This window comes from Rhinopithecus bieti, unplaced genomic scaffold, assembly GCF_001698545.2.
Source record: "Rhinopithecus bieti isolate Rb0 unplaced genomic scaffold, ASM169854v2 scaffold_11380, whole genome shotgun sequence".
Classification (NCBI taxonomy): Eukaryota; Metazoa; Chordata; class Mammalia; order Primates; family Cercopithecidae; genus Rhinopithecus; species Rhinopithecus bieti.
The window spans coordinates 1299629-1316042 of record NW_016807225.1 but is presented as its reverse complement, the minus strand read 5'-3'; the positions used below and the strand labels follow the sequence as shown (position 1 = coordinate 1316042).

Below are 16414 nucleotides of genomic sequence, written 5' to 3'. Positions count from 1 at the left end.
CTAGAGATGAAATAAAATTTAAAATCCCCTTTACCCCACCGGTTCTCAAAGTTGGCTGCATATTAGAATGACGTGGTGGCCTTTTAAAAAATTACCAGGGCCTGGGTCCCACTCCTAGATTCTGATTTAATTGCTATGATGTGTAGCCTGAGCTTTGGGAGTTTTAAAATCTCCCCAGGTCAAAACCACCACATGAGTGCACAACTCTTCACACTTATCATATTTCATCATTCTTCCAAAAATGCATACATAGAGAAAGGAGTTATCATCTATTCAAGTCTTTTGGAATCTACGCAATTATTCCACCAGAACCTTATCAATCCAGGAGTTAACGCCAGCCTTCCCTCTGGCCCTGAAAATAAACACTGGGAATGCTGCCTTTCAGGTCTAGTAGAGGCCCTGTCAATGCACTCAGTTTCGTATCTAGTGAAAACAGAAGGCTCAGGTGAGAAACAGAAAATCCTCAAAGTATGTCCTTTTTAATCAAAGCTTTAATACCCAAACAAACTACATCCTATTAAGAAAAGTGGGTGTTCCAGACTTCATTTTTTTTTTTTTGAAAGGGGCACAGAGCCTAAAACTGTATTTTCCAGGATCATTCAAACTTGTATGAAAAGAAGAGGTATGATGTAAGAAAATATTTTCACAGCACCTCTGGATCCAAGTTGTCATAATTCCAAAGGGAGCAGAGAATGACTTGGAAAAAAGAACTTCATGATTAAAGATTATTTTCTCAATTGACATTTTACCTTCCCCAAGACTGAAACAGCATCTATTCCTAAAGCGTATTGGTTATGAACTATCGCTACTGCTTAGAACCTATTTTGCTTATCTATATCAATTCCAAATCTAGATTCAAAAGGCAGACTTCAAATGAGGGCAGCATATAAAGCTGGAATTTTAAAATAATGAGAAAACAAATTTTTTTGAAACCCCCAATGTTAAATTAAGACTGTTTCTAAAACACACATATAGATAATTATTAGGAGAACATAAAAGGAGAAATGGTTTCTCTGTAGCCCAGTAATTCAATTCTTCTGTATTTTCCCTAGGGAAATTTTGGAAATAAGCCTGAAAAAGGCATTTATAAGTCTGTTCAATGCAACACTGGTATGACAGTGAAACACTCACAAAGAAAAAAGTAATCCATTATACACATATCACGGAATATATACAAACATGTACGCATGTATATATATTTACCTATATATATATTTACATATATATATATACGCACACACACCTGCATATGTGTGTGTATCCAAGACACAGTGGGTCTGCAGAACAGTATGTAAAGAATATCAGTCATGTAAAAAACAGTAAAACTATATTTTTATAGGCAAGTACATATGTATACAATACACACAAAAAGGTTAGAAAAAGCCACACTCCAAAATGATAACAGTAATTACCTCTAAGATTCAAGGTATTTGTGCTTACAGGGAAGAGGGGAGTATTGAGCTTTACCTGTAATATTTCATTTTTTAATAATGAAAATGAATTCACATCTTCTGGCTAGAATAAATGAATCCAAAAAAGATGATGCCCAGAAACACTTTAAGAAATTAAACATAATTATACCCACCTTAACTGTGACAGGTGCCAACAAAGCTTTAGTGACACACATCGGCTTTCCTCAGTGGAAATAGTAGAAAGCAGTGGAGGGTTTAGAGCAGAAAATTCTGATCAAATTTGCATCCAGGTATGGCCATTCAGCTGTTCCACTTAACCAAAGGGAATTCTCACTGTCTTCTTTTCCTGGGATAGGTGTGTGCCCACTATGTAACTGTATACACACAAGGTGCTTACCTGCAACTTGAGAAACGGAAGCACTGGAAGGATGTCACTCAAAAGGGGTAGCACGGAGACAATATTCATGCTTCCATGTGAAAGCCAGCAATGGACAAAAATCAACCCACTGCAAATTCAGCATCAGTATATTACATATGTATTGCCACTTGGCTCAATGAAGACAGAAACACTTTTCCAAGATACCAGTAAAAAGGTGCTGCTCAAAATATTTATATGTAATATAACCTGATGTTTCCTTTCCTATAAATATCTTCTTTGCCATAACTGTCTTTCAGACTTGTCATCATCCTTTAATGTCAGAAAAGTCCCAAAATGACAGCCTATTGGTAACATGTGGCTTCCAGATGTGATGTTTCTACTGTGACTATTTCACATAAAAGTCCAGACTTCCACTTCATCTTCATCTAGTAACACTGGGTCTACCTTTCTTCATTCCAACCACTGGTTGGAGAACTGTCCACTGAGAAAGGACAAGCACTCTGCACCATCCCAGCCTCCACCATACCCTACTGCTTCCTGAACCCCGAGGCTGAGAGGGTCAAGTACCCTGTTTTATTCTGCTTCTGCTGTTGTTTTTCTCACAGTAAAGAAAAAATAATACTGTACTTACGTCTCTACCAAAGGCAGGAAAACTAAGAGAGTGCCAGAAGTTCTGAGAATGAGGAGTATTTTTCCATAAGACTGAAGACTATTTCTACATGTCTAATCTGCAAACAAACTATGTTTCTGTTGAAAGAATACAACTAAATATATTATGAAATTACTGGCCAATTCTCTCATTTGCAGTATCTTCCTGTCCTTCGAAGGGATTTGAATTTGCTATGCCTTAAATATGGATATGCCACCAGCTGGAAGATACAGAGGTAGGGAAAAAGCAAACACAAGAATTGGTTTTATAAATTATACATATATGAACCTACATTAATTTTATACTTAAAATTCACCAGGTCATCAATTCTAAATATACTTCTTGAGTAGCAACTATATGTAACAGACACTGCATATTATGTGTTACAAGGATGGAAGATGAGTAAAACATAGTTCTCACCTTCTAGGAGCTTGCATGTAAGTGGGTAGGGATTGGGGAGATAGATAGATATATAAGTTACTCTACTAGAAAGGCAAATTAAGAGAAGACGGTAGGACACGCACAAACAACGCCTGAGAGCTGGGAGGGAACAAGATGAGGAACAGATTCAGGGAGGCAGCACCATGTGAGCTGGGCCTTGGGATAGTTTTCCCCACCACCAATCGTTTTTTTGAGATGGAGTCTTGCTCTGTCACCCAGGTCGGAGTGCAGTGGCACAATCTTGGGTCACTGCCTCCTGGGTTCAAGTGATTCTCCTGGCTCGGCCTCCCAAGTAGCTGAAAATTTTTATAGCTTTAGTAGAGATGGGGTTTCACCATGTTGTTCAGGCTGGCCTCAAACTCCTGACCTCAAGTGATCCACCTACCTCGGCCTCCCAAAGTGCTGGCATTATAAGCATGAGTCACCATGTTTGGCTTGTTTTTTTTTTTTTTTTTTTTTTTTTTTTTTGAGATGAGGTCTCACCCTGTCACCCAGGCTGGAGAGCAGTATCGGCTCACTGCAGCCGAGATTTTTGTTGCCCAGGCTGGTCTCAAATTCCTGGGCTCAAGCGATCTGCCTGCCTTGGCCTCCCAAAGTGCTAGGATTACAAGTGTGAGCCACCGTGCCCAGCCGATAATGATAATATCTAAAGGATGAGAAAAGCAAGGCAGAAACAACAGAAACCCTGGGGAATAAGTCACACAGTGTAGCTGCAGTGTAGTGCACATGAAGGACAGGGCAAAAGGAAGCTGGAGAAGTAACTGGGATCATGTTACTGATAGACTTTAACGCCAAGTTGATGAATTTGTTCTTAAAAAGATGAGGAATGGGGCACTACCAAGTGAAGCAGGTAAGATGCTCATCACTGGAGTGAAAGCAAATGGACTAGTTACATAAGAAATTACAAATTAAACAAAATAATTAATACTTCTGTAAGCTATTTGCATAACAATACACAATTTTCTCTACTTTGTGGAGAAAACTCCACTGCTCTTGTGCGATCATTGAATCCAATATTCTTTGTTAATTTTCAAGCTTCTATTATTAATGAGAATTACCCAACTAAGCAGTAAGCGTTTAAGAGGGATCCTAGGTATATAGCTACCTTATACTTATGAGAGTTTAAGGAAGTTGGTTCAGAAGTAATCACATCGTTCCTGATAGTCATATCAGAATGTATTTCCAGGTCCACAGAGTTTAGTAAATACACATATGGGCACTTGCACACGACACACACGATAAAGGAGAACTCACCATCCTAGAATTTATGAAGGTATTCATAAAGGAGGTATTGTAGTTAAGAAAAAAGAAAGTACCAGGTTATGGACCAGAAAACCCAAATTCTAGTCTTGTTTTGCCACTGAGTAACAGTGAGACTTTGAGTAAGTCACTTCCCTTCTTTCAGTCTTAGAAACCTCACCTGTAAAACAAGAAGGATCTCACCAGAACAAACTCTAAGGTCTAATCACTTCTCTAAATATAAAAAGTTTCAAGCTGGCAGCCCACAAGTCAGATGTGGCAGGCAGGCTGTGCGGGCCAAAGCACTCACAAACAAAAAGAACCTCATGCTGAAACACTGAAAGATCTCACATAAAATACAGATTTTCACTTTTCTTGAAAACCCAGGGAATGTGGCAATATGAGACCTACACCCCCACATGGCCACAATCTGCTATGGGTGAGCAGGTGCTGCCCCCAACTGACCTGAACTATCTAGTTGTCTAGTTTATCAGTCTCCACCCTCTGCCTTGCTCATTTGTTACCTGCCTGAGTCTGTGACCCTTGCCATACACATAGGAAACATTCCCTGTATTTACTCACTCTACAGCTATATGAGCCACGCACTGAGCCAGATGCTGTAAAAGAAATAAGCATCAGACATATCTACTTGAGAAATACAAACTCACTGTCAGAAATAACAGTTTTGAGAGTGGAATTTCAAGTTATGGCAGAAGATATTATTTCAATTTTTCAAATATGGTGAGATGGATCTGCAGCCTAGATCAGTATTTTCAGGAAAAGGAGTATGAATATTTGGTAAAAAGTTCAAGCTTCTTAAGTAGAAGACACAAAGTCAAGCCTTTCCCTATAAGCAATTAAGTCCACAGGCTCTTTGTAGATCACAAATGCAAGGCACTGCCGGCAGGCAGAGGGCTCTTGAATGCAGAAGCTCAGCCCCATAAGGATGCTCCTTTATTATTTCAAACGTGAAAGCAACGGACCTGAAAAGTGAGATCTGATCAGTCACTGAGGTGCACGTGCATATAAATATCCAGGTTCTGAGAACAGTGACCTAAGGTATTAACTCTCAGTCATGTGTGGACCAGGGGATCAGCAGAGTCTCTGGCCATTCTGGTTCTCTAAGACACATCATGGTTCTTTGCTTTGTCAGACTCCTATCATGCAGGATTTTCCAGGAAACAAGATGTGTCTTCTTCATCTCATTACTGTCATACTGTCTTGATAGTAGTTCACCATTGTGCTGTGCTGGTCCTTAAGTGCTTGTCATCCTTTGAGTATGTCTATGAAATGATGCCATTGGTATTTTCCTTCATTGCTAGAAATCAGGCAAGTACAGGAAGCCGCAGAACGATTGAGTATATATGAAATTCATAATTTATAACAGCAAACGAAAGCATGAATACCCATTAATAGAGACCTTGTAAGTTAAATGATAGTAAAGACATAAAATATTCTGCAGCTGCAAAAGAGAATGAGCTGGAAAGTTACTCAGCAATAAAAAGGAATAAGCTATTGACACACATAACAACTTAAATGAATCTCAAGAAAATTACGCTGAATGAAAAAAACCAAAATGCCAATCCCAAAAGGTTACATACTATATGACTTCATATTTATAACATTCTTTAAATGACAAGATTATAAAAATGGAGAACAGATTAGTGGCTGCCAAGGGTTAGAGATGGTGGGGTTGGGGGAATAGGAGAAAGGTGGAGGGTGGTTACACCAACCTACATATATGAAAGAATTGTATACAAATATACCCATACCATATATTCCATGCCATGAAAAGAACAGAGATGCTCTTGAAACAATTTCTGAAAATTTTCAGTAAACCTCTTTCTATTATGAAGGTACCTTTGGAAAACTAAAGAGAGAGGTGGGGAGGGGAAAGAAAATGGGAATATTTTATATATGATCTGAATGAACTCTAAAACATACTGGTAAAGGAAAATAAGGTAGTGTGTGTACAAAACCAGGTAAAACATTAATACTTAATGCTTATCCACACAATTTTTCTCAATTAACACTAGTTGCCTCTACAGATGGAGTCATGGGAGGCTGAGTGTTAACATGGATGGGATGCCTGAAACTCCTGAATTTTATACCTTTATTCACAAAATTACTTTCTTCTTGCATATGTGAAAATCAAGGCAAATCAACGATTCTGTGCCCTCACCTTTGTTCATACCTGTGGTCTGGCAACTGCTTTCTGTTACTACTCAACCCCCTGTAAGTACTAAATTACCTTCTGCACCCAAGCCTCTCAAGCCTCCATACTAGTTCTGAAAATCAATGTCACTGGTTACCTGAAAATGCTTCTGAGTAATTACTCTTTCAACACACTGTACTATTACACATGACATAGCTCAGTTTATGATAGCTGACTATAAAACATGACAACTATTTTCAAGCCAGCTGGATATTTTGAATTTCAAAAAGAACATGTGAGAACAAATCAAAAAGTAACGATGACGACGACTACTGATTTTTGAGCTTTTACTATGTGCTCAGTACTGTGCCAAGTAGCTTACATACGTTATCTCAATGTTTAATAGGTGTGTTGTGTTATTTTCATTTTATAGGCAGGAAACTGAAGCTCAGATAGGTTACATATTTCATCCGGGCATGGTGGCTCACACTTATAATCCCAGCACTTTGGGAGGCTGAGGTGGGCAATCACTTGTGCCCAGGAGTTCGAGACCAGCCTGGGAAACATGGCAAAAAAAAAAAGGCGGGTGTGATGGTGCACACTTCTAGTCCCAGCTACCTGGCGGAGCTGAGATGGGAGAATCACTTGAGCCTGGGAAGTTGAGTTGCCAGTGGAGCTATATAGTCTACGCATCCTGCACTCCAGTTGAGGTACAGGGTGAGACCTTGTCTCCAAAAATAAATAAAATAAAGTTGCTTAAGGTGCATACAGCTTCTAGGGAGAAGAACCTGAACTTGTACTAGGGCCCCTGGTCAATACTAAAATGGAGACATCATTTTCCTTCTATAGCTTAGTAAAACTTACCTCAGCTGAGAATCTGTTGCTTTTACGATCCTAGTAATTAAGCTAGGCTCTAGAAACCTATTATCAAAATATCTGCAACTTGCAGTTAGCAGGATACAATACGGTTTTTTTTTTTTTTTTTTTTTGAGACGGAGTCTCGCTCTATCGCCCAGGCTGGAGTGCAGTGGCCGGATCTCAGCTCACTGCAAGCTCTGCCTCCCGGGTTCACGCCATTCTCCTGCCTCAGCCTCCTGAGTAGTTGGGACTACAGGCGCCCGCCACCTCGCCCGGCTAGTTTTTTGTATTTTTTTTCAGTAGAGACGGGGTTTCACCGTGTTAGCCAGGATGGTCTCGATCTCCTGACCTCGTGATCCGCCCGTCTCGGCCTCCCAAAGTGCTGGGATTACAGGCTTGAGCCACCGCGCCCGGCCAGGATACAATACTTAACACAAAAACTGAGGGGGCTCCAAAATAAGAAAGCCGAAGTTGAGACTCTTAGTCAATCTAATAAAAAATTTAATAGTTGATCCCTAGATGAGATGGCACCTACTTTGGTTTGCTCAATGATTAAAACTCTTTCACAAGGAAAATACATCCAACCAGAAAATTTAAGATTTTATCTTTGTCAATAAACTTCTGGATTAAACACTGATATCTGAATCAAACTCAAACTTCTAGAAAATTATATGAATCAGCTGTCAATAGACTACTTGTGTATTATTATTAATGGCTTCTGATTTCTGTAATCAATCCCTGAATATTTCAAATACAGCACTTAACCCTAAATATTCTCAAACAGAAAAATTTCTGGGTCTCATCTACCGAATTCCTCATACAGGAAGTTTACAAGTAAAAGTGGATCACTTAAGCAAGAGATTTCACTTTTAGTTTAAAATGTCTGAAATCATCTTTACAGAGCTGACCAAAAAAAAAAAAGCTGAAATATCCACCAAGGTATCAGAAACCTTCCCCAACATAAGATTATTTTAAGTAACATGACACCACAAAAGATTTAAAATAAAACTCGTATGACTAAAATCAGCAACTTTCTAAGAGAAGAAAAACAATGTTAATAAAATTAAAATTAAATGCTAGCAGATAATGGAACCCAAGATTTGTCCTCTGCATTTCCAGGGCACCTCTTAACAAACTTAAAATAATATTTGTATTATCAAGGCAGTTTCTACCCACAGCAAATTTCTTCTTCAAGATACCTTGGACTTCCTATTCTATTCTGCTTCTAGTAGTAATGTAAGTGCAAGAATTTTGTTAAGCCCCACACTGGACTAGCAAAATCAATTATCAACTGGCTGTCTCCATTACTCTTTTTGGTGCCAAATCTTTTTTCATTAATCCCCTTGCATGAAGGTTGTTATACCCATTTTCTAAAGTAGGAGCACTCGATGTTCATTCTCTAAGGTCATGTAATCGATATCTTCTGAAAACTGGCAGAGGTCCTTTCTGACTCTGTTAACTCTTCCGCAGCTCCCCACCCTGCCCTGGTATAACAGAACAGACATAAAGCCATGGCTGTAAGGTGAAAACACACACATGCAAAATTACCCATGATTCTTAAGTGATTCACAGGTAGTCACCACTCATTTCACTGGCATTCTGACTACTGTCAGTTAGAACGTCACAAGGTTAAGGACAACTGAAATAAAGCATCCTACAGAAGAACATATTGGCCTCCATTTCGTCTGAACTAGAGAACACATTCTAGAAGTTTTGTTTTTGATGAAAATAGGCATTGGGTGGCTTTAGAAAGTAGTAAATGAGTCTCTGTACAAACAATAATTCTATTTGGCTATTTTGCGACATATCTTCACTCAACATAAAAAAGGCGGTTGAGAAAGGTCAGTACACAGAAATATATTGTAGGCCAATAAGCAATCAAAATAGCTTATTAAATACTGCAAACAGTGGAAGTTATTTAATGTAGCAATTTATACATTCAGTATTGACTTTTAATGAACTTAAAGTCTCTTTTGCTTAAAAATTCAGATTTTCAGGGAAGATAAAAGTACAGAAAGTTGTTAGAATTTCCATTAAATTGGGGTATTCAGTACTATAATATCAATTTGTTGAACCCAAAGAGATACTGTTCAAATGCTACTAAATATTAGCTCTATTCATACAGTCTTTAATGTAGGTCATAAAACTAAAGGATTTTCATCTGTGGCCTGAAAGAGAATATTTCAAAATATTGAAGTATTCAGTGAACACATTTACAAATTGCTGAGTTGGATTACAAAATGGAAATGATGCTTGAGGAAGAAGGCTCATCTTCTTTCATGCTAAAAGATGACTTTTTTCTTTGCAGGATGTTTAAATACAAAGAATTTTTTATTTTATCTCTGTAGGTTTTATCTCTGTATGTTTCTGGGTTCCACCTGGTATCAACCACAAGAGAGGAAATTCTGTGCAGAAGGCCATGCTTTCCAGTAATGAACAATCTGGCAAGAACTTGAAAACCTGACAGGCTTAAAGGTTACATGCCAGAGTGCTCTGCATCTTTATCACTCTTTCCCTGCAATCTTCATTTAAAAATCTACAATTCAAGTTCAAAGTAAGGCAACAAGCTTGAATTCCATGGAATACATCAGTTCTGTCTACCAGGATTCAAAGCCAGATCAGGAAAAAATAAAAACCTAACAGAGTATAAAGGGAGAAAGTGAAAAAAAGAAGAAAGGAAAGAAGAGAGGGAAGAACAGAGAGGAAAAAAATTTTTTTTTAAATAAAGCATCATATTACAGAATGGATATGCTCCAGGGAACTGATGAATATTTGAACTTAAGGTTCATCAGTCTTCAAGACACAAAGATAGAGAAATAAATCAGCTATAAAACAAAGATGAGTGTTTTGAACATCATTTGAACCTTGTGTTTTACAACATGTGCTACGGAATCATTGAGCCACATAATATTCAATTAAAAAGAGGTTTTGGGATGTTCAGCTAGCATTTAATTAGGACATACCATATTTTAAAAGCAATAAAAATAAAATTAAGAAAACAAGAGAAAAGGGCCCATGCTGTATAGCCCATGAATCTCATCGGCTTTATCATGAAAGTTTATTGTTTTTAATCCTAGTACAATCAGCTACCAGTTACATACAGTAAAAAACAGAAACAGCCACAAAGCAATGATGATAGAGATAGTCTGTGACATTGTACAGTGGAGGAAATATTCTCTGTTGGAATCCTCCAGCGGACCCCCACCTGGCTTCAGCAGTTAAGCTATCACTCCCTCCCTCCCCAAAACAGTTAAAAGAAAAATTAACGTCTTGCTTGGGTACAGCAAGATTCTAATACCTCTTGGGGACACTGGAGAACTTTAAAAAAACTAAAGCAGTAGAAACAAAACAATAACTGAAACGTGGAAGCAAGGTGACACACAAAGAAGCTCCGTGAGGCCTTGGCTTCAGATCACCTCAAAGCGAACCACCTGGAAAGAAAAGACAAGGCTGTGACACCTGGAAAGAACAGGCAAAAGGTTCAGTAACCCTTAATATAACATCACTTCACTCCTTCCCAAATCTATCGAATTCAAGTTTTCTCAAGGTTTTATTTTATAAGTGAGCCAGGTTGTAGAAAATGGCTTCCTTTTCTAATAGTATTGTAAATGTTAACAACTAGCACATACTTACTCTTTCAGAACTATAAAATAACACAAGAAGAGAGCATTTTTAGCAAAGCATGCTGTCTTCTTTATCTCAAACCCTTTGAAGCAACCACACAGTAGGCTATTTATATGACTGTGTACTCTTACCTTAGAGGAATAATGACTCCGTTCAAAAACTAAGTCTCATATATATTTGGTTCGATTGAGGGCTTTTTCAGCCAGGTGACCACTTTCATCTGTGATCTTCTCCCAATCAGTCTGTCCGACCACAAAACCTATGGCCCTTTTCCTATCTGCATCCTTCTTCTCTTCCAGGTCTGCCCATCTGACCTAAAAAGAACACAGCATTAGGCTGAGCTTTAGGAAAAATAAATATGCAAAGAGCCCCTCCCTCTCTGGACAGTCTAAGGGGTAGAATGACTCATCTGAAACCTCAAGCTTAAAAAATTAAAAACTAACCCAGGAAAATTGGGAAAAGTCACATATTTTAAGTCACAGAGAGAAAACTCTCTGGCCAATCCAAGTCCTAACCATTCCAGCTCCTGAACAGTTCAGCTCAATCCTGTCCTCTCTTTCTCCTCTGCCATTCCTTTTTATTTAATAATTCACTGACTCATTTTTTTTTTTCACCTGAAAGCAAAGCACTAATCTCTACCTAGTCTTCCTGTCTGTACTCACGCCCTCCAGATTCATGCTGTCAGAGTGAGCTTCCTAAAACACACAGTTGTGACTCATTTGCTTTAACTCCTTCCCCTACCTACCAGGTAAAGTCCAAGAACTCAGGTCCCTCTTGAGCTGGCCCCAACTACTTTCCTGCAACATCTCTGGCCAGTGCCTATGGCATTTTATACAAACAATACAGACTTCCTTCTAGCACTCAGAGCGCATTGCACCATTTCATGTCTCTCTAACTCTGCATATAAGTACTAGTCATTCTTCCTGAAATGTCTTTTCCCTAACCTTATCCGCTTGGCATGAGTCCAATCATCCCTCCCTGACTTACCCCCTTTTCCTTTGCCAATCAAATAATCACTGCTTCCCACAGTTAACTTCTGGATTTTGATATGTCTGCTTTTGAACTTCCACACTGTACTGTAATTATCTACTTATAGATCTGTCTTTCCTAACAGACTATCAACACCCTAGATCAGTAACTGAATTTTATTTATCTCTACACAAAAATATTTCTTGAAATTTAATCTTAGAGAAAACAGTAAGCTGGTATTACTACTTTTATTCATGAGATAAAGAGACCAAGAAACAGACTCAGCTGATATCCATGGCAAGATTACAACTACAAATACATGGATCAGGGATATTTCCTATTGGTATTCTGATTTTTAAAATATATATATATTCTTACATATGATTTTTTAAAATTTTTGTAATTTTTTTTTTTTTTTTTCTAGAGTCAGAGTCTCACTATGTTGCCCAGGCTGGTCTCAAACTGCTGGGCTCAAGCAATCCTCCTGCCTTGGCCTCCCAAAGTGCTATGATCATAAGCATGAGCCACCATGCCCAGCCACATATTATGTTAACATGTTTTTAAAAGTATATGGAGATATACATACTCTGTAAAAGTTCAGATTCTTAAAAAGAAACTATGAATCTGTTGCTTGCACTACATGGTACCAAAGTCTGCAGATAATGTATTTTAAACATGGCTTGTGATTTATTATCTGTGACAAGGAGAGGGAACCAGACCATGGAAACACCATGCTCTTCACACTGGACCTGGAAATGCATTATTGCTCTAACATACACAAATTACTATTTGCATGACTGGCAATGAAATAACTAGGCTTCTAACAGTATCACCTGGTCAAAGAGAGGAGTCACAGTAATAGCAGTAGGAAGAAACTGATAACACCTGACTTCCCAGAAAGTAGGTTTTTAGTATATAGAAAACCTATGGCTCAATGTCTTTCATGGGCCTTAGTAAGAAGCCTAATAAATAATGTGGGCTTCCATATAGAAAAATCTTTGGGCATTCTGCCCATCAACGCTGAAGTACCTATTTTGATTAATTCATATATACAGCCAGGCACAGTGGCTTACACCTGTAATTCCAGCACTTTGGGAGGCCGAGGCCGGCAGATCACTTCAGCCCAGGTGTTCGAGACCAGCATGGGTAACATGGCGAAACCGTGTCTCTACTAAAAATACAAAAATTAGCTGGGCATGGTGGTGTGGTGGGTGTCTGAAGTCCTAGCTACTAACAAGGATAAGGTGGGAGAATTGCTTGAGCCTGGGAGGCAGAAGTGACAGTGAGCCAAGATCACACCACTGCACTCCAGCCTGGGTGACAGAGAGACCCTACCTCAAAAATAAATACATAAATAAATAAATAAAATTCATATATACTCTCTCAGCTCCACCTAGGATCAAGGATACACATTTTAGCGAAAGGTCATTATGAACTAAGTTTTGGGCATTTATGTGAAAACACACTACTGTGCTGAGGATGCCATGGGAACGGATTTAAATTTGCTGTGGGCTGGTTACTTTTTCTTTGTTCAGTGGCCACAGTTTGCCCCTTATATGATAGGATTAGAAGAAAAGTGTGCAGTTGTTTTGAAATAAGCAGTATGTTTGCAAATAAATGCCCAAGATTTTAACATTGGAATTCGGCCAGGCACAGTGGCTCACGCCTGTAATCTCAGCACTTTGGGAGGCTGAGGCAGACAGATCACCTGAGGTCAGGAGTTTGAGACCAGCCCGGCCAACATGGCGAAACCCCATCTCTACTAAAAATACAAACAAAATTAGCCAGGTGTGGTGGTGGGCACCTGTAATCCCAGCTACTCAGGAGGCTGAGGCATGAGAATGGCTTGAACTGGGAGGCAGAGTTTGCAGTGAGCCAAAATCACGCCACTGCACTCCAGCCTGGCAACAGAGTGAGACCCCGTCTCAAAAAAAGAAAAAAAAAAACCAACAACAAATGAAGCTGGAATTAAAATATTTTGGAAACTACTGTATTTTGTTAATATCTCTAATTTATACTGATGCTATAGTAAAATTATTTATTTACATGTTGAATTCCTCCACTGGATGTCAGCTCCTTAAGAGGACTCATTCATAGACTTCATACAAAGACATTCAACATATGGAATTAATAAATGATTACCAAACCACTAAAAATATAAGAAGCAGAATAATGACTTTCAGCTTGAAATGGATTCTTAAATGTGAGTGTCCCTTTTAATTTTCCTAGAGGTACTTTTGAGACTGACAACATTTTGCTGTTGTTTTTTCCTGTAAAATAAAACTGTTATAATACAGAAAAATCTCGACTAGCACTCAAAGGTTTGAGGTCCTTATATTTCATCCACTGTCACTATAAATATTTCTAAAATACACAAATTCAGCAAGCAAACAAGGGAAATGTTCGCCTTTCATAGTCATCAAAGAAATACAAATTAAAGTCCAAGTAAGTTACCATTTTATACCCAAGCAAGCAAACATTTTAAAAGTAAATTATATTTTAAAGCCTAGCCATTTAGGCAAAATTCTAATATAACCAACTCTACAGAACCGCCTTTTCGTTATAGAGGAAGTTAATCCCAAGAACCCACCTGGTATCTGTAAAAAGCTAGATCACAGAAACAAAAAAAACCCAGAAAAGGAATGAGTAATGTACAGCATTCTGTATTCTTTACTACCTGTAGGATCTCCTTGTGCTCTAATGTTGATTTTGGTGAGTAGTTCAAGAGTTAAAAACTATCTGAAGTCAAGGTATAAGGCAGGGGAGGAGAGTTAAAGAGGAGTAACTTTAAAGAACTAGAATGTGCACCATTCAGTTCTCTTTGGTCACCCAACCTAACAAAATAAACTGCATGGCATTACATACTCCTTAGTGAAGACAGTGATAGTTACCTGAGTAAAAACAGAGAAAATATTTCTCATTTTAGATCACTAATTGTTACCAGAACTACACTTTATTATTTGCAAGGAAGGGCCACTTCTGCCTCTGTTGGCTCCAGTCTTAAAACTTGAGTAAGAGGTATCACTACAAGTAGTTCTTTGGTGAGGCTGGGTGCAAATGGCAGTGGGCTCTCCCTTCCCCATCCCTTGAAGTTACACAGACAAGGACAGGCTTTGGAGTATCTGCAGTATTTTAAAAAGTTTTGAAACCTGGATTCTTTGTAATAGTGTCCATTACAAAGTACACTAAGTATACTAAGGCACTGAGAAAATTCATTAAGAAACAAATACAAAGAAATGATGCATAGAGGTAAATGATGCACAACCTCATTCTTAAATAAATGAAAAACGAGATACTATTTTTTTTCACCTATCAGATTATTAAAAGTTAAAGAGTTTGATAACAGCACTGCTGGTCGAAGTGTAGAAAAACAGGCAATTACTTGCATGTAGGTATTTAAAGAGAGACATACACACCACAACCTTCACGTCTGTACTGGCAATAAATGGAAACACTGTAAGCATCCATCAATAAAGATATTACGGTTTGGATGTCTGTCCCCTTCAAATCTCATATTACGGTTTGGATGTTTGTCCCCTTCAAATCTCATGTTGAATTGTAATCCCCAATAATGAAGGTGTTTGGGTCATGGAGGAGGATCCCTCATGAACGTCTTGGTGCCCTCCTAATGGTAATGAGTGAGTTCTCACTCTGAGTTCATATGAGATCTGGTTGTTAAAAAGAGTTGGGACCCCCTCCCCTTGGTTCCTCTCTTGCCACGCTGGCTCCTCCTTTGTCTTCCATCATAACTGAAGACTTCCTGAGGCCTCACCAGGAGCTGATGCTAGCACCAAGCTTCCTGTACAGTCTGCAGAACAATGAGCCAAAATAAATCTTTTTTCTTTATGAATTACCCAGTCTCCCATATTCCTTTATAGCTATGCAAACAGACTAATACAAAGGGACTAGTTAAATAACTGATTGTACAACCAAACAATGGCACACTAAGGAGCCCTTTAAAAAGAATGGTAGGTCTGTATATACTTATATAGAAAGATCAAGATGGAATAGCTGAAAAAGACTTGTACAGAACAGTATATATGATCCCTTTGCTTTGTTATTTTGTTTTAAAGGATATGCACATCTATCACTTTTACTGAATTCAACATTTATGTAAAGACCTATCTAATGCCCTAGCTTCATTTCTCTATTCCTTTTCATAGCAAAACTTCAAAAAGTTGCCTACATATGCTGTACTGTACTTCATCATTTCTTATTCATTCTTTAATCTGCTCCAAACTGGTTTCTGCCCCCTCATCACTGTAGACTGATGACAAACTACAATCATCAGTGACCTCCATGTTGCCACATCTAGCAGTCATTTATCTGTTCCAAACTTACTTGTCTTTTCTGCATCATTTAAAAACTGACTACACTCTTTTCTTCTTGAAACACTTAGCTCTATCTGAACTAAATTTTGGAGTCTGGTGTCTTATTGCCTTTTCCATTTATACTTTTTCCTTGGGCAAGATCATTCGGTCCCATGCTTTTAAATACCATTTCCTGAAATTTGTTAGTTCAGTCTGATCTCCCTGGTGAATTTTGTACTAATAAATCCAACAGTCATTTTGACATTTTCACTTACACTTCTAACTTAATTAGAAGAAAAATTAAATTTCTCTCACAGAACTTAAATTATTTCTCTCAGTTCCAAAAATCATGACCTATGACTCCCTCAGTTTTCTCTC

General features: G+C 38.3%; 1 protein-coding gene across 1 annotated transcript in view; it reads right to left on the bottom strand.

The window, feature by feature from the left end:
• Nucleotides 1-10149: 10149 nt before the first annotated feature.
• The window catches only part of YLPM1 (YLP motif containing 1), a 75329-nt gene continuing 69064 nt past the window's right edge, over nt 10150-16414 (bottom strand). Inside the window, exons 21-22 of the mRNA XM_017880508.1 lie at nt 10889-11071; nt 10150-10564 (exon numbers count right to left, since the gene is read on the bottom strand). Coding sequence (XP_017735997.1) covers nt 10925-11071 — 147 coding nt within the window. The 3' untranslated portion in view covers nt 10150-10564; nt 10889-10924. The remainder of the gene's footprint in view (nt 10565-10888; nt 11072-16414) is intronic.